Source organism: Centrocercus urophasianus, unplaced genomic scaffold, assembly GCF_019232065.1.
Source record: "Centrocercus urophasianus isolate 14NV4802_14NV808 unplaced genomic scaffold, USGS_Curo_1.0 seq_26, whole genome shotgun sequence".
Taxonomy (NCBI): domain Eukaryota; kingdom Metazoa; phylum Chordata; class Aves; order Galliformes; family Phasianidae; genus Centrocercus; species Centrocercus urophasianus.
The window spans coordinates 9,192,169-9,208,145 of NW_024884822.1; the positions used below are offsets into that span (position 1 = coordinate 9,192,169).

Here is a 15,977-nt window from a genome sequence, read left to right on the forward strand (position 1 = left end):
GCAAAATTAACTCATTATCAGGTAGTTTAATAGGCAAATTTGTTCTTTTTGGCTGTTACCACGTATTGTACCTGACAAATTTCCTGTTACTTGCATTTGGATTGCTCCACTAAGTTCCTACCACCCCTGGAAAACTACCCCTGCAGTGGGATGCCAGGGGTGAATTCTGAAGATACATCTACAGGTGGGCTTACAGTCAAATGTACAGCGAAGAAAGGCTTTTGAGCATCAGTTGGTAGTTACCCTCTTATTCCCACATGCTTAAACACATTTCAGCTCTTTCTAGTTGTCGTTGTGCCACCTGACACGGACATGTTTGTTTTGTTCAGGTTCAGAAACATCATTTCAACATTGAAGCAACAAGGCTTAAATTAGTGGAGGCTGCTAATTACGTGGATAAGGTGAGATCTGGTGAGCATGAACTTGGGGAAATCAAAGCCCATATTGTGCATTATGAGAATTAATCGTGAGGGGGAATATTGTCTTCTTGGGAGAGAGAATAATGCTTTGGCAGCACTCCCCAGTGGCTCAGGGAGAGATCATTTTTCAAGTAATTCTCTTGCTGGACATCAGGGGTGGGTGAGATCTCCATTCCTCACCTTGGAATCAGCGTGAGCATCTCTGTATTTTAATGCATCTCTGTATTAACTATGTTATCTAAATACAGAGGTTGACAAGGAGCTAAGGTCCCTTCTTTCTCTTCAGCTCTTTTCTCTTGTAGAAGCCTCACAAACAGAGCAGGAAGGAGCCTTCAGAGCTCATCTTTGCAGTGGTTCCCAGTGCTGTTGAAGTAAACATCACAGCTTTTCAGATCTGCTCCCTTCAACTCCTTCCTCCTCCCCCTTCCTACCCTGCCCAGGAAGACTTGTCCTATTTGTACTTGACGTGGGCAGCAGATTACTTCCTTCCTTTTTTCAGGGATTTTGACATATCTCAAGATTAACACGATGTCGGTCTCCAGTCTTTGTGTTTTTCTAGATTATATCTCTTTCATTCATTAAAAAATGCATCTCTAGTCCAATCCAGTTTAGTTTAGTGGGTGGTGCACTTTTCTCTTTGCAAATTGTGATGCATTTCCAGAGAGGACATCATCTCTGGATGCGTGTTTCGCTAGTAGCATTTATCAGTGCTTACACACAAGGTCTAAAATGCAATAAAATAAATCAGTAGTGCTCATTTTGTTTTTTCTTTTCCCTCCTATACCTATCAGTTTTACAGGTCCCTGAATATCCGGATTGCCTTGGTGGGGCTGGAGATCTGGAGTAATGGGAACAAATGTGATTGCACTGAGAATCCTTACTCCACCCTGAAGTCCTTCCTGGCCTGGAGCAGCAAGGAGCGGGTGTACAGAAAGCATGATAATGCCCAACTAATCACGTAGGTTTATTTCACCTGAAATAAGCTGTTTCTGAAAGTGTGTTGAGTGGGTGGGGAAGCAATATTTGAGGTTATTATTTTTTTTTCTAAGATTCAGAATGGAAAATTTAATGCTCAACTAACATTAAGCTTTGGCATGCGGAGCAATTTCAAGAAAATCTGAACCATAAACAAGATCTGTAAGCACTTTGTAGAAGCTGTCCATCCCTACTTCACCCTGCTGAGATACAGGGAACACAGTGGTAGGAGCTGGCTGGGGATCTTGCCTCTCCCTGCTGATCTCATTACAGCTAGCAGTAGCTATGGCCAGCAATGCAAATGCCATCAGAAGAAAAGTCTGCAGCAACTCTCAGACCTCCCTGCCTCTCCCATGCTAATTTATCCTTCAGAAAATAATGCTGAATCAAGCAGTAGGCTTAAGGTAAATTAGATATTCCCAACTAGTACCAAACTAAGAATCCAGAAATATTATTTTCTGTACCTACTGCAAGGCTCAATCGAGGAAATTTTCTTCCACTAAACAATTATACGAAAAAAAAAGATTGGCTAATTGGTCCATAAAACAAAGTATCAGTCCATGAAAGTTAGCTCCTAAAGCTTTATAGCTCTATTGTAATGTTCTGTGCTTGAAGGTGGTACTAAAGAAAATATATTCAACTGACATGTACATTGTACAAAGCTTGGGGCTGCAGGATGCTTTTTTTCTCTGCCTTGCCTTCAAGTGCCTCGGTGCCATTTTGTGGTCTTTCTGGGTTGATTTTAGGGGTGTGCCCTTCCAAGGTACCACAGTAGGTTTGGCTCCTGTGATGTCCATGTGCTCAGATTTCCAGTCAGGAGGAGTAAACATGGTAAGTTACTGTTAATGCCTGATGTGATGTTTCTTGTCAGCAGTAAATACAAACAATAGATGCCTCCTAAAGTCCAGGAAGAAATAGGCAGCAATACCTTCAGTAGATGTCTTCCATACGTAACAGTGAGAAGTGCCTCTCACCCCATTGATCCAGAGGTACAAGGAACAGGCACAAGTGACATGCTGACCTGCCTCTTTGATCTTGCACAGGACCACTCTGATAATGCCATTGGTGTTGCTGCTACTATCGCCCATGAGATGGGCCACAATTTTGGCATGAATCATGACTCATCTGGCTGTTGTACCACCCGTGCAGAGGAAGGAGGCTGCATCATGGCTTCTGCCACTGGGTGAGTCCCATGGCCTTGCTGGGAGATGCAGAGAGTTTGGTGAGAGCTAAAAATTCAGAGTGAAGTGGACCTGTTGCTAGGTGCTATAGCCAGTGTGTTTATAGGGATAATAACTGCTGAGCAAACACTAGTTCATGTGTCAGTTGTAATTTGCAAAATTACCATTGAATTTATTCCTGTATGAGGTTGGGCTTAAGTATTGAAGCAGCATGTGGAGCTCTAAGCTGTTATAGAGGCAAATTTTCCTATCTTCTGTCCTAAGAGATGGTCTCAGGGCCTCTCTAATCCCTTATCTCTGAGTTTGTGCTTCCCACCGTGTCCTACCAAATGATCTATCACCCCAAAGCACATTCAATACACTTACACACACATATCCTTCTCTACAACCTGAGCTGGCTATTGCCAGCAAGCACAGAGAAATGAGGGGTGACCAGAACGTGTTGGGGTGTGTCACCATGGTGTTTCATTTATGTGCTGCACAGAAAATACAAAGATAGTTGATAGGTTTTTTTAAAGCATCTCCCAGAAAAGATAATTTTGTCTTTTATAACACAATGAAGAAAAGAAATACGACTCCTTCAGGAGATAACTGATATTATTAAAAGGCACAGTGACGGAGTTATACTTCAAACTCAGGAGACATGAAAACAGATCCATTGCTTGTTGTCATCAGCATACAGCTTGGTTTCAGTGAGCCATGGAAAGCCATTGAAAGGGAAGGAATAGATCTTCTTTGGAGAAAAGGGAAGTGGGTCATTTTGGAAACCCACAGGAATTCCAGAGCTCATTCTGGATGAGGAACCACAACAGCTTCTGTATTTCAGTCACGTAAAAATGCTAGCCAAAGCCATTCACTTAAAGCCATGTTCCTTATTTCCCCAAGTCTTCCTCTTCAGCAGTTTTAAACAAAATTGTCTCAATTAAATGCCTTTTTTTAATGTGAGCTATTTCCTCCAAATATGGAAAAATGTTCAGATGAACATTGAAAGCACACTGGCATACAGGAGCTATTCAGTGCAGCACATATGCATACATGCATGGTCATGAATAGAATGCATAGATTCAAGCATAGTTGCAAAGAAAGTTCATAATCCATGCAAGAGAACATGTTCAAGTCCTTTGCAATGAGCAGCAGAAACAAAAAAGGAAACATTATTTTCAGCAGCTAATTTCACAAGTGGTTATTCATGGTCCAAGTGCTGATTCTCAAACTTTAGAGCAGAGGTGTGAGCCATGACTTCAGTGCTGAGCAGGTGAGGACTGCTGTCCTTGTCAGCAAGGACAAGGTGAAGTCTAACTCAACATGATTTTTTTTCCCCCCCCCCCCCCAGGAAAGTTGGTTTTTAAAGGCCATTCCTTTACTAGACTGTTTTGCAGTGCGATCTCACCTCATTTCCAAATGAAACCCCACTGGATCTCAATTTGAACAGGCACACAAAACCACCATCCACTTTTATACAGTTTCATAGATTTAAAAGGAGTGGTGTTCTCTGGCACTGTTAGGACTGGTATGTGATCACTTTTGGTGCTCTGAACCATTGTCTGGATCTGTTGTGATGTTTTTCTGCACTGTGTTCATATTCAGGCACCCATTCCCCAGAGTGTTCAACCAGTGCAACAGGAGAGAGCTGGAGAAGTATCTGCACTCAGGTGGAGGGATGTGCCTTTCCAATATGCCAGATACCAAGAGAATGTATGGAGGGAGGAAATGTGGAAATGGCTACTTGGAAGAAGGGGAAGAGTGTGACTGTGGAGAGGTGGAGGTAACAGTTGTTCTCATTGACCTGTTTGGATTTTAGTTGAGACACAATGATTTTATTATATACTTTGCAAATGCAATTATGTGTTATGTAAACAGCTTTTGTTTGTGCAGGAGATAAGCTTTTCTGCCCTGTATGTAAATGTATATGCAATGTAAATCAAGACAGTAAAGTACTGTATCTAAATTTATATTGTACAGCATAATGTATCCCAGAACTCAGGGGTGGTACAATCTGTGCTAAAACAGAGGTGATGGAAAGTTCATTAAAAAAAAAAGTGATCTTGCAGATCACATTTTCATGCGTGTAGGCAAAGTGCACTTCACCTACAGCTTCATTCTCTGTAAAGATGGGCTTTTCTCTTCTCATAGAATTGCAGTTTGCTTCTTCATATCCATACTTTGACTAGTAAGTCAAAGGGGAGCTGCAGCCCAGATTCAGCAGAGGTAACGATCTCAGCCTATAGTACCAATCCATCCAGCAGAGAACATTAATATGCAGTAGTATAATCCAGCAAATGTTGAGTTTCAAGAATATACTGTGGAAGAAAGGCTGATCCTCTGAATATTATTTATCTTGTGTGAGAACAGATTAGTGTCACCATCAGGCTTTGATGCTCTGATGAATTCTTGTCCTGAATTTGCCTTGTGAACAAACCATTCTGCATCCTGCTTTTTTCCAGGAATGCAATAATCCCTGTTGCAACGCCAACAACTGCTCCCTGAAGCTGGGTGCTCAATGTGCCCACGGCAGCTGCTGTCATGAGTGCAAGGTGGGCTTGTTGAATTTTCCTAAAATCTTTGCAGGCATTTGCACAGCAGTGTGTGTAGATCTGGTCTGTGGTCCCAAGGCTGTAAATGCCCTGCAGGACAGGGCAGACATTAGGGATCACACAGTGCTTTTGTATCGCTGGAGCTTGTGAAAAACAGGTTTTGATTTAGGAGGCAAAGACCTTAAGGTTTGACCTCAGATTCTCTAGAATGAACATAGGCAAATATTTCTCTTTAGTTTATTTAATGTTTGCATATGTATTGCATGCTTTTAGTGACCTATCCTAAGCAGGTGAAAAAAAAATTTCCAGGAATCCATTTGGACTCTCACTTCTTTCACAAGAGACTTAAATAAACCTCCTAGACGTAATTGTGTATGTCTTTCCATCTGTGTGCATGGTAAACTCATAGCAGCTGGAGACAGAAGTTGCATGTTAGGAAAATGTCTCCAGCAGTGATGACAGACACTGAAACACACTTCCCAAACAGGGAGGATTTTTAGAATAGATTACATAAACATGTCAGAAATGGTTTAGGTGGATCAGATTCTACCCCTGTGTAGAGAGAGGTGGATCAATGTCCTTTTGAGATCTGACAACCTAATTTTTTCTGCATGCTCTCATCCTCACCTGGGAAAGGGATATGGTCACTAATTTAATTGTACACAGCTCACTCAGTTAATGAAGTTAGAGTTATTTGGATCACTGCAGACCTCAAAAAACCTAACATAAGGTGGAGAAGGGATGAATACAGTGGGATTTTTTTTTTTTAATCTACAAAGAGACATTGTGCAGATATGAAATCATCAATAAGCCAAGCCACAATTCCATTTTTTCCCCCTTTGTATTATTTTAGCTGATGTCTCCAGGAACTCTCTGCAGGGAAAAGTCAGGACTATGTGACCTCCCAGAGTACTGCACTGGGCAGTCACCGTTCTGCCCCTCCAACTCCTACCAAATTGATGGGACTTCCTGTGAAGGAGGAAAGGCATATTGCTATAATGGCATGTGTCTCACATACAAAGACCAGTGCTTGCAGCTGTGGGGGCCAGGTAAGGACACGACTTGCAGTGTATTGTATTGTTTTTGGATCATACAATATTATACAATATCCTGCTGTTATGCACTCTGTGTATGGCAGTAGTATCTTGCATCTATATTCTCAGTGACAAAACCTGAGGAGGTTTTTCTCCTGCCTTACTCACTTGGAGGAGGGAACACAAATTTCCCATGCTCAAACCATGTCAGATAAATGACAAGGGAGTGGTTGGCACAGGGTGAGGTGGCTGCCAGGTCCCACAGGAATCAGCTACGTGAGTCTCTCTCATGCAGGAGCATGGCCAGCACCAGACACCTGCTTTGAGAAAGTCAATGCTGCTGGAGATGTCTACGGGAACTGTGGGAAGGACGTCTACGGCAACTACAGGAAGTGTGAGAAAAGGTAGAAAGCATGGCAGCTGGGAGTTGCTGTCTGGAGAAGATGTTTTTATATGTTACAGAATTATGGGCCAGTAGGCTAAAATGAGCCTGCTTTGGTTTCCATCCCTCACTCACACCTGGGAAACCAGCTGTTTCCTACTAGGACGGACTGGAAGCATTAACTTGAGCATTTTTCCCTACCTTTTGCATTTTAAAATAGATACTTTTTCGAGATACAGGAAAGTAGGAATTTCAATTCTTTAAGCTGAAATGTAGCTTTCTAACATGCTCTGTGATTTTGCTGAAGCTGGCCTACCTCCAGAGACAGTGGGTAGATACCATCAGCACCCATCAAACAATAGTGCTTGAGCAGGCTTTTGGAAGGTGCTTGCTCTTTTGCCATTGAGCAATGCCTCACACTTTAATTCACATGCAAAGCTGAAGCCTGCAAAACATTCATCTAACCAGAAATAATCACTTAGCCTTTCCTTTGAAATCAGAGATGCTAAATGTGGGAAGATCCAGTGCCAGAGCTCTGCTTCCAAACCTGTGCTGCCCAATGCCGTGCCCATAGACACAACTATCTCCCTGCAGAGGACGAAGGTGAGATGCCGAGGGACTCACGTGTACAGATCTGAGAATGAAGAAAAGGAGATGCTGGACCCTGCCTTGGTGCTGACAGGAACAAAATGTGGCAGCCATCATGTAGGTACAGTTCCTGCTTGCAATCGTTTGTGGCATTTCACGGTATCACTTTCCCATGTGGAAATTGCTTTGTGATTATTAAGGTGCTGATTTTTTTGTTGTCTAATGTCTTTCCAGGGGATTTTTATGTTTGTCAGAAATTAATTTCTTAGGAGTTTCTGAGTAGTGGAAGATATACACCAAAGATCAAACCTTAAGGGTTTCCTAGATGAAGCGTGAGGCCAAAGCAAAATCCAGGGGTTGCTAGCTGGCTGAGATTGTTTTAGAAGTGAGACACACAATTAGAAATCAAGACATTCAACAGCTTCACAGGTTTGGCCACATCTGTGTCGCAAGTTACTGGCTTCTGAGCTCCTATACCTCTCTGATATGTGTTAGCTGGGTTATAGGGTAGAGGTTGAAAGTTTGCTTAGGCAGTCATTTGCTGTGTAGCTTGATGAGCTTATATTGAGTTTTGGGATTCTTCCTCTGCAGGTTTGCTTTGAGGGACGCTGTCAAAACACATCCATCATCTTTGAGTCTGAAAGCTGTAGTGAGAAGTGCAATGGCAATGGGGTAGGTGCCTCGTTTTTGTCTCTGTTCCAGCCTGAAGCAGGATGGCCTGCCATTCATCTGTGGATGGTTGTTTGGCTCAGTTCTGATACCATCCCTAGGTCTGGCCTTCTGCTCCTTAATTATTAGTTTGCACCTACATTTTGTGATTGCATTTTCTGGTCTAATCTTCACGGTCCAGTTTAGATTTAATTTAAAATAAATTAGGAAAAAAATAATCAGGCTTAGGGAAAAGCATAGTAAAAAGTCTTATTTGGAACAGTTTATTCCAAACTTTGCTCTGCTGTTCCCCACAGAATGGAAAGAAAAAGCTGATGAGAAAAATTTTAGAGCTTTTGCTAGTGTTTCTAGCACAAAACATCATCACCTCTCCATTGGTCCATTTAGGCAAGGAAGTGGTAAACTTGCAGCATTGTGTTCCTTGAGTAGCTCAGGAGGTCCAAGGATGTACCTGACAAAGAGCAGGACTCACCCCACCGTCACTCCCTGTGTGCTCCCTCTTATATGGTCCTTAAGGTTATAGGAAGCAAATAGTAGTTGTTGCACAGAATCAATTTAAACATTGCACTGAGTCTCTGAGTATTCCTGCTCCAGGTCTGCAACAACAACAAGAACTGTCACTGCAACCCGGGATGGGCTCCCCCATTTTGCAACAAGCGTGGGGACGGAGGAAGCTTGGACAGTGGCCCTCCATCACCAGAAGGTGAGTGGGACTAACACTGTGGTGGCAATTCAGAAAGACTTGGGATAGACTGGGAACAGAGGATTTCCCATTTAATTTACTGTATGTTCTTGCCTTTCAGGCTCTTCAGCAGTAGTGATAGCTCTGGCCATCCTAGCTTCCATTCTTCTTCTCATTGGAATCATGCTTTTGTTCTATTATCTGAAGTGCTGGAATAAATTTGTCATCTGTTCTCTAAAGAAGGCTCCACAGATCAGGTAAATAGCCAGTGCTGTGCTTTGTCTGCTTTTACCCACCCACAGAGCAGAAATCACTGTGGTTGCAAAGAATATAACTGTCACTTTGCTGTAGTCAGTATTTACTTCTCATTCTTGGAAATATAGGAAAATACAAGAAGAAAGGAGAAAACACATCCAGTAAATAACTTTTTTTGTTTTGTCTCATTTTTAGTGATGCCTCTGGAAATGGCCATGCAAACCCTGCCTTCAAATTGAGAACCCCCCAACAGCAGAGGAAGGTAGGGGCAATGTCACTTCCAGCTCCCCAGGAGAGCTGCAGCTGACTTGCAGAGTGGGATGTGGTTCCCTCTCACACTGCATTTGAAGGGTGGTTTTTCCAAAGGATGAGGAAATCAGACAGATGTGCACCACAGCTGAAAGTCAGTGGGAGCTGAGTGTAGCATGTATTTCCAAACATCTCCTGCAGGGAGAGAGGTGGCTGCATGTCTGTCCTGGTGGATCTTCTCTTGTCACATCCCCTCTTTCAAAACTTGCAGAAATTGCAAGCTGTGGAGTGATTTGCAAACATTTATATTGCTAGTACCTCTGTTACTCTATTCTCTTGATTCCTCTTTCTGCTTCACAATTCAGAGTTGTCCAAGTACATGTAATCAGCACCTATTGGACATATATAACATACAGCTGTTGCAGTCAGTATTTCCTGCTATGTGGCTCAAAGGTCTTGTGCAGACTCTCAAAATTATAGCAGAGAGTGAAGAGGTTGTTTTGAAGCAGGCATAACCTAATTTCTGGAATTTGTGGGTCTTCTGCACAGGTGATTGGCTTCCCTGAAATCCCCTCAAAACCTCCTCCCCAACCAGCTCCTTGCCTCCAAATTAACATGCAGCAGCAGTCTGCCTTCACCAGCTACAGCTATGGTACGGGAAGTCCCGCAGGACCGGTGCATCCAGCACTGGCAAAGGATGTGCCCCGGCGGACACCCCCAAGCAGGCCAGCACCTCCAGCTCCCAGATCCCCCCCCTCTCAGGTATGAAGCTGTGTTGCTGTTCTGCAGGTGTGGTTTGGTGGGAGGCTTGGTCTGAGTGAAGCGTTTTTAACCAGATGGTGTTGGTGGGATGTGGTTATCAGTGGTTCTTCTAGCTTTGTCATGGAGCCAGAAATGATTGCGCTGGATGCTTAGCATGCACAATTGCTTGTTGTTCATTTCTCTTTCTGACCAACACCTGGAGTCAGGTCGTCTGGATCATAAAGTAGTATGTGCCTTACCAAGGTCAGGAAGCAAGGAGCCGTGCAGGTTTTTCATTAGGATAGCATAGCATAGCATATTTCTGTTTACCATTTGCATGCTTTTATTGCCTGGAAAGAAGCCCTGTGGAGATGACCAAACAGTGATAACTCTGAGGCTCAGTACCAAGTACAGGATCTCTATTCCTTCAGATAATCCTCAGGGTATATTGCGTTTGGCCACTGCCTTGAGAGCCTTGCGCAAATAAATGATGTTTCTTCATTTCAAATCAGCATAAACTGGCATTTAAACTATTCACAATTATTTATGTCTTTTTTTTTTTTTTTTTTTTTTTTTTTTTTTTTTTTTTTGGAGGAGGAGGGGGTGGTGGTCAGTATCAGCAACAAATAAATTTTGTTTCACACAAAAGACATAGAACACATTTAGGTTTTTGTTTTTTATTTTTATGGAGCAAAAATGGGATCATTAGTATGTTGCATGGGAAACAAAAGGATTAACTCAGTCTGATCCTGTCTTATGTGAGCATCTCAGCCACAAGGTTACATTGAGGTGTTTAAGGCAAGAGGGTATTGGTTTACTTTTCTTGCTATAAGTTTTATTCTAAAATTATAATAAAGATTCCACATTACTGTGGAAAAACTGCACATCACTCAGACTGACTTAAACCCATCTTACCAAAACATTTCCTTCCTAGCTTTACTAGGTTAGGGATTGCAGAGAGGGGCCTCAGCTACAGGGAAAGCAGGAGACTGGCTCCATGGCAGCCTCTCTAAAGGATATAGAAGAAAATGAAGCCAAAATTATTTTAGTGAATGAGATTTGTTTCTAGCTCCATTGTTCCTATGAGCAGCCAGCACTTCAAGAGGAAAGAAAACTAAAACAAAAGCAGGAAGCTGACTCTAATCAATAAGGAATAGATATCCTTCCCAGCTGCTTGTTGACAAGTTCCTCACTGTCTCCATTGTGTTCCTTCTCCAAAGCATCCAGTCTCTTGATATCAGATCTACGCGATGGGACACTTGTCCTAGGGTTTTGAAAGGCAACCTTCTCATTTTTGGATTGGAAAAGAGCCACGAGATCCAGAAGATAGAGAGGAAGTCATTAATTTCACTGTTAGCTAGTGTCAGTGTCCTTCCTAGACATTTACAGTATCTACCAGACTTGCTCACTTACCTTTCCTATAAGAGCTCTTTGGATCTGGTGCTCTGTGGGGTTTTTGCCTGCCTCATCCCTCCTGCAGTCCTTGGAGAGCAGTGGATCCCCAAGCATTGGCTGATACAGCCACTCAGCATCATGTTTATACATTGTCTGAGGAGAGAGCAAAGTTTTTGGGTGCCCTCCAAGTTGTGAGCACAGCTGTGTTTATTAAATCAACACCTGTAAGCCAGAGACTTAGCATAGAAACTAAGCAACAACAGGCAGACAGCTTTATGTGGGTAACTTCTCCCCGGGGTATATTTTATGCTGAAATTCATTAGACAAATGGAAAATATAATGCTTAGAGTATCCTATTAGGGACAGCTGCGTGCACAAACAAAACAATAACACTGCAGGTGGAGGTGGGCTGCATGTTTGTGTATGGGCACACATGTGCATGCACATACAGTTTACAGTCACTGTATGACAGTGCCTCCCATGCAATCTGTTAGGTCCTTCCTGCTTTGCATTGTGCAGCCATTAGATTGTGCTGTTTCTGGGGTGAGGCCCAAAGCAGAAGCCTCACGGTGGGCAGCTGTGTACATAGCCTGTGTACATAGTCTCTGACTTCCCAAAAATTAATAACAGGTCAGAAATACTTGCGGCCACATTCAGAGGCCCAGGCCATGTGAAATGAATGTGAAAACGTTATCTCTGCTTTCAGGTTGGATATCTCTCCAGTCCGACAACTCAAAACTGTCTTTTTCTTGTGCAGGACATTTCAAGGCCCCGGCCGCCCCAAAGAGCCTTGCCAGCCAACCCAGTCCCAAGCAGGTGCAGAGCACGGCCTGGGGACAGCCCTGCCATCCCACTGCCTCCTGCTCGGCCCAGGATCCCAGGACAACTCCAGCCTGTGGCAGAGGTGGGCACCGATGGGGAGCAGCAGAGCTGTTTGGGGAGTAATCTTGTGCAGCTGTGGTGGATGGCAGTGGAAGGGCTGCTGGGTTGGTGGGCTTTGCTGCATAGGCCTCTGTTTTCTCTGTTCCCTGTTAAGCATTTACTGGTCAAACAATACACCTGGTCCTAATTCTGCAGCAAAACTGACTAACCCTCAATGGAATCAGGCTGTAAGAACTGTTCAGTGCAGGTGCTGTAAACAGCCATGCCATGTTCTGGAATAACTGATTCACTTCTCCAGTTCCCTGGGCACTTCCTCAGGTTAAGCTTTCTTGTGAGTGGGGCAGAGAGAGTGACACAGAGAAAGGTAAGTGAAGAGCAGCAACCCAGGGAGATCCAGACAAGGCTTGAGGACCCCAGAAAGGATCAGAAACCTTCTCCAGCCTCTCCGATATGTTTTCCCTCTGGAACATTTCCCAAAATAAGGATAACGAATAAGAGTCTTTGAGCAGCTTAATTAAGCTTCCTGCAAACAGAACTCTCTAGCAAAAAATACCTCCACTCCACACATTACAGGTGCTACCTGCAGCATACTTGAAGCTAGATGTCGAAGTGCAAATCCTGCATGAACATCATCATGCTATGGGCAGAAAGTAGCAGTTTCCTATGCGACCCTTTAGGGTGAATGTGCAGTGTGAGTGAGAACAGCCTTCCCCTTGCCTGCTGTTGCATTAGAAAAGGTACTGAGCAGGATTTTCTCTTTCATCTGTGCTCACTCCTCTCTCTCTTACCTCTTTTCCATCTCATTCAGAACATTGGTGCTAGGACAGCTGGAGCAGCAAAATGCTGAGAAGAGGACAGCCAGGCTCCAGTGCACACCCATGAATGTGATGGCTCTGATCTTCAAGAAGGACTGGATGGCCTTCATCATCCAGAAATTTTTTCATTGGCCATTAGGTTTTTTTCCACTTAGCCTTATCTGTTTCCTATGTGACTCAAGAGGCTGCAAGCAGACTTGGCAGGAGTGCACCCAAGAAGTGACCCGGTACATGCCAAGCTGAAACCTTCTCTCTGTGCTAATAGCCTTTTCTTTATAAGGACAATTTGTTTATGTTATATTTATATGTTATTGTGCAATATTCAATGCAGGGATGGGGCAATGTGGGCTTCACGTATTTTTTTAGCAGTTATTTAAGTATTTCCAGGGGGTGCAGGTGTTGGCCTTGATGGCCTTTCATCGATTAACTAGCCCTATTGGCTTCCTCAGCCATCCAGGCAGCTGCAGGAGCAATCAGTGGTGCTATAGAGAAACAGCTATCTCTTGGGAGACCAAGAGGCAGCTGCTGATAATTTTCTTCAGTTCATTCACAGTTTACAGCAGCCAGCAAGGTGGGCCACAACAGAAAGCAAACCATGGAAATATTTCTGGTTAAAGTCACTCTGGATTTTGGTTAACTTTCATAGAAAATATGAATTATTTTCTCCATAAAACTTTCTTCATCAAGCATTGTGCAACCTTTCAGTCCTCCAGCACTCCTTGCCTTGGTGCTGTAGGACCAACATGATCCGTGTTTCTCTGTGTCACTGGGACACAGCCGAGGTACGACAGGGACTCTCTCCCCCAGGACATGGAGCTGTAGTGGCCAGCAACAGCCAGTACTGAAACTTCCTCCCCACCACATGGTACCACAGAAAATCGATTGCACTTTTGTGTGCATCCCTTCAGTCTGTGCTGAGCAGTAATTCAGCACAAGCTGACTACTCTTCATACCAGTAAGAAACCTGCTCTCATGTTGACCAGGTGGTAGTACAGCAGAAATAGTAATGACACATGGTGCTTTTGTAGGACAGCTTTGCTTACTCCAGGTTTTTTTCTTAAGGACTTGGATGGAGAGAGCTGTGTGCACTTTAAGCAGCTGATGGATAGTTCTGACCCTCAAAACCCCCCCTTGTGAGCTTGATTTTTTTTTTTATTTTTTTCTCCTGGTGGTTTGAGCTTTTTTTTACACTTTTTTTTTTTTTTTTCTTTTTCCTAAGGATTTTAAAATAATACCTTTTTTAATGCTATTTTTTTAAATTATTATTTCCCTTTATTATTTCCTCCTGGGAGAACACAGGGAATTCTGGAGCTGTATACAATAACACTGTGTTATGTCTGATATTTTATGGACAGCTCCTCGAACAGTGTAATTGGTGCTGCATGTTTAAAAAAGTTGTATTGTTGGCTTAAAGAAAAATATTTTTGTTCTGGTTGTGTTTCCCTAAGTACTACTATTTAGGAAAAACAAAAACAACGTCTAAAGCCTGAGCACTCATTACGCTACACACAGAAGTATAGCTATAGGATGACTGAAACCACACCAGTTTTTGCAACTTTACTACCTCTTTCTTCACAAGGAAGAAGTATACGGGGTCTGTCTTGAATTACTGGTTAATTATCCATTATCTTGATCATTTTAGACCTTTTCTTATCTTCTGTATGTCTGGAAAAAAAAAAAACCAACACATAAATTACTCCTCTCTGAAATACAGAATGACAAACAAAACACTTTGCCTTTCTAATGGTGATATATGTATATTCTTTTTCTATAGATGGGGTATTTTGCATATAAACAACCCTCCAATTTTGTTATTTTACTGCTCATAGGCAGGGGCCTAGACATCTAATTTGCAGTAACCTGGGTACAAATGGTGCTCACAGTAGTACTGGTTCAAACACAGGAACTCTTATGTCTGCATAAGAGCCTGTGATCTTTATTAAATAACCACCAAAAAGAATGTTTTCAGTGCATTTCATGTGAGCATGGGTTCAAGCTTTTAAAAAAACATCCCCAGACACAAAGCTAATAGAAATCCCAATGGAACCCTTTGCTGCTGGTATCTCATAAATACATTCTGGAGATTTTCAGTCTTTCTAAATTTTCACGTGTGCACCAGATGAGTGCATGATAATGGGAACTGCAGGAGGAGTAAAAGCTGCTAAAATATGGTATTTTTTAAAAGGCAATGTTACTTGGAAAATGCATACAAAAATACATCTCACTTTCTTCTATGTCCACATACTAAAGGTTTACAGCAACGTTCTCTGTGCATCTATGCAAATACTTGAAGAATGCCACTCATTGTGCCTTTTGCCTAGTTTTTAATAAACTGGTCAGGTTGTCTTTAACAAGTGTTCTGTCGTTGTGATATTTCACTACACCAGTTCAGCCTTTCTCAATGTGCCTTTTGTGCAGAGGGGGCAGGATTTCTGCAGGAACTGTCTTCCTTAAATGTAGTCCAGGCACTGGGAAAGATGAGACCTGTTTGCAATGTATTTATAAAACGTGTAAAGCATTATATCAACTAGGATGCCAAAGTTAAAGCAGCAAGTGAATTACTAGGATTATTTCCTGCAAAACCAAACGAGGGCGCTGGTTTCCTTCTGCAAAATCAGCGAAGTCATTAAAATATTTCAGATCCACCTTCAAGGGTTTTTAGAAAAAGCCTTTATTTCCTTTTCCACATTCAAGAAAAAAAAAAGAAAAAAAAAAAAGAAAAAAAAGGTACTGAAATGTTATTAAAATAAGAGACTGCATCGTCTTCCCTACCCTAACATCAAGTCATGTTTATTCAATAATATCCCAACAACATAAAACTGGATCTGCACAGGTACATGCCATGGTTCAGGGTAAGTAACTCTGGACCAAGTAAGCTTGGCACAGTTGAGTCAGGCTTTGCTGTGCCCAAATGGGCTCCCATCTTTGCATCCCCACCCATGATCCTAATGCAAGGGAATTCTGAAGGTGTGCTGCAAGGTCATACGCGACACCTGCTAAGAAAAACATCTTTAAAACATTCACCTGCTTCAGGCTGAAAGCATTTTCATCAATCACCAAGAAGCATTACAGAAATTGTTAGTTCTCCTGATGGGGGTTTACCCTGCTGAAGCTTTCAAGCCTGAGCAGGGGCTGCCCCTTGCTTGCTTGTGTGAGGTCTGAATCGGGCATAGTGG

At 42.7% G+C, this 15,977-nt stretch overlaps 1 protein-coding gene across 1 annotated transcript in view; it reads left to right on the forward strand.

Annotated features, from left to right (window-relative positions):
- The window catches only part of ADAM19 (ADAM metallopeptidase domain 19), a 28,568-nt gene extending 14,558 nt beyond the window's left edge, over positions 1 to 14,010 (forward strand). Inside the window, 17 exon segments of the mRNA XM_042826645.1 lie at positions 330 to 401; positions 1,211 to 1,377; positions 2,141 to 2,225; positions 2,438 to 2,577; positions 4,163 to 4,340; positions 5,020 to 5,109; positions 5,963 to 6,158; positions 6,439 to 6,547; positions 7,026 to 7,230; positions 7,705 to 7,785; positions 8,377 to 8,485; positions 8,586 to 8,721; positions 8,915 to 8,981; positions 9,518 to 9,730; positions 11,862 to 12,008; positions 12,795 to 12,825; positions 12,828 to 14,010. Of these exon segments, the coding sequence (XP_042682579.1) occupies positions 330 to 401; positions 1,211 to 1,377; positions 2,141 to 2,225; positions 2,438 to 2,577; positions 4,163 to 4,340; positions 5,020 to 5,109; positions 5,963 to 6,158; positions 6,439 to 6,547; positions 7,026 to 7,230; positions 7,705 to 7,785; positions 8,377 to 8,485; positions 8,586 to 8,721; positions 8,915 to 8,981; positions 9,518 to 9,730; positions 11,862 to 12,008; positions 12,795 to 12,825; positions 12,828 to 12,868 (2,067 nt within the window). The 3' untranslated portion in view covers positions 12,869 to 14,010.
- Positions 14,011 to 15,977: the final 1,967 nt, after the last annotated feature.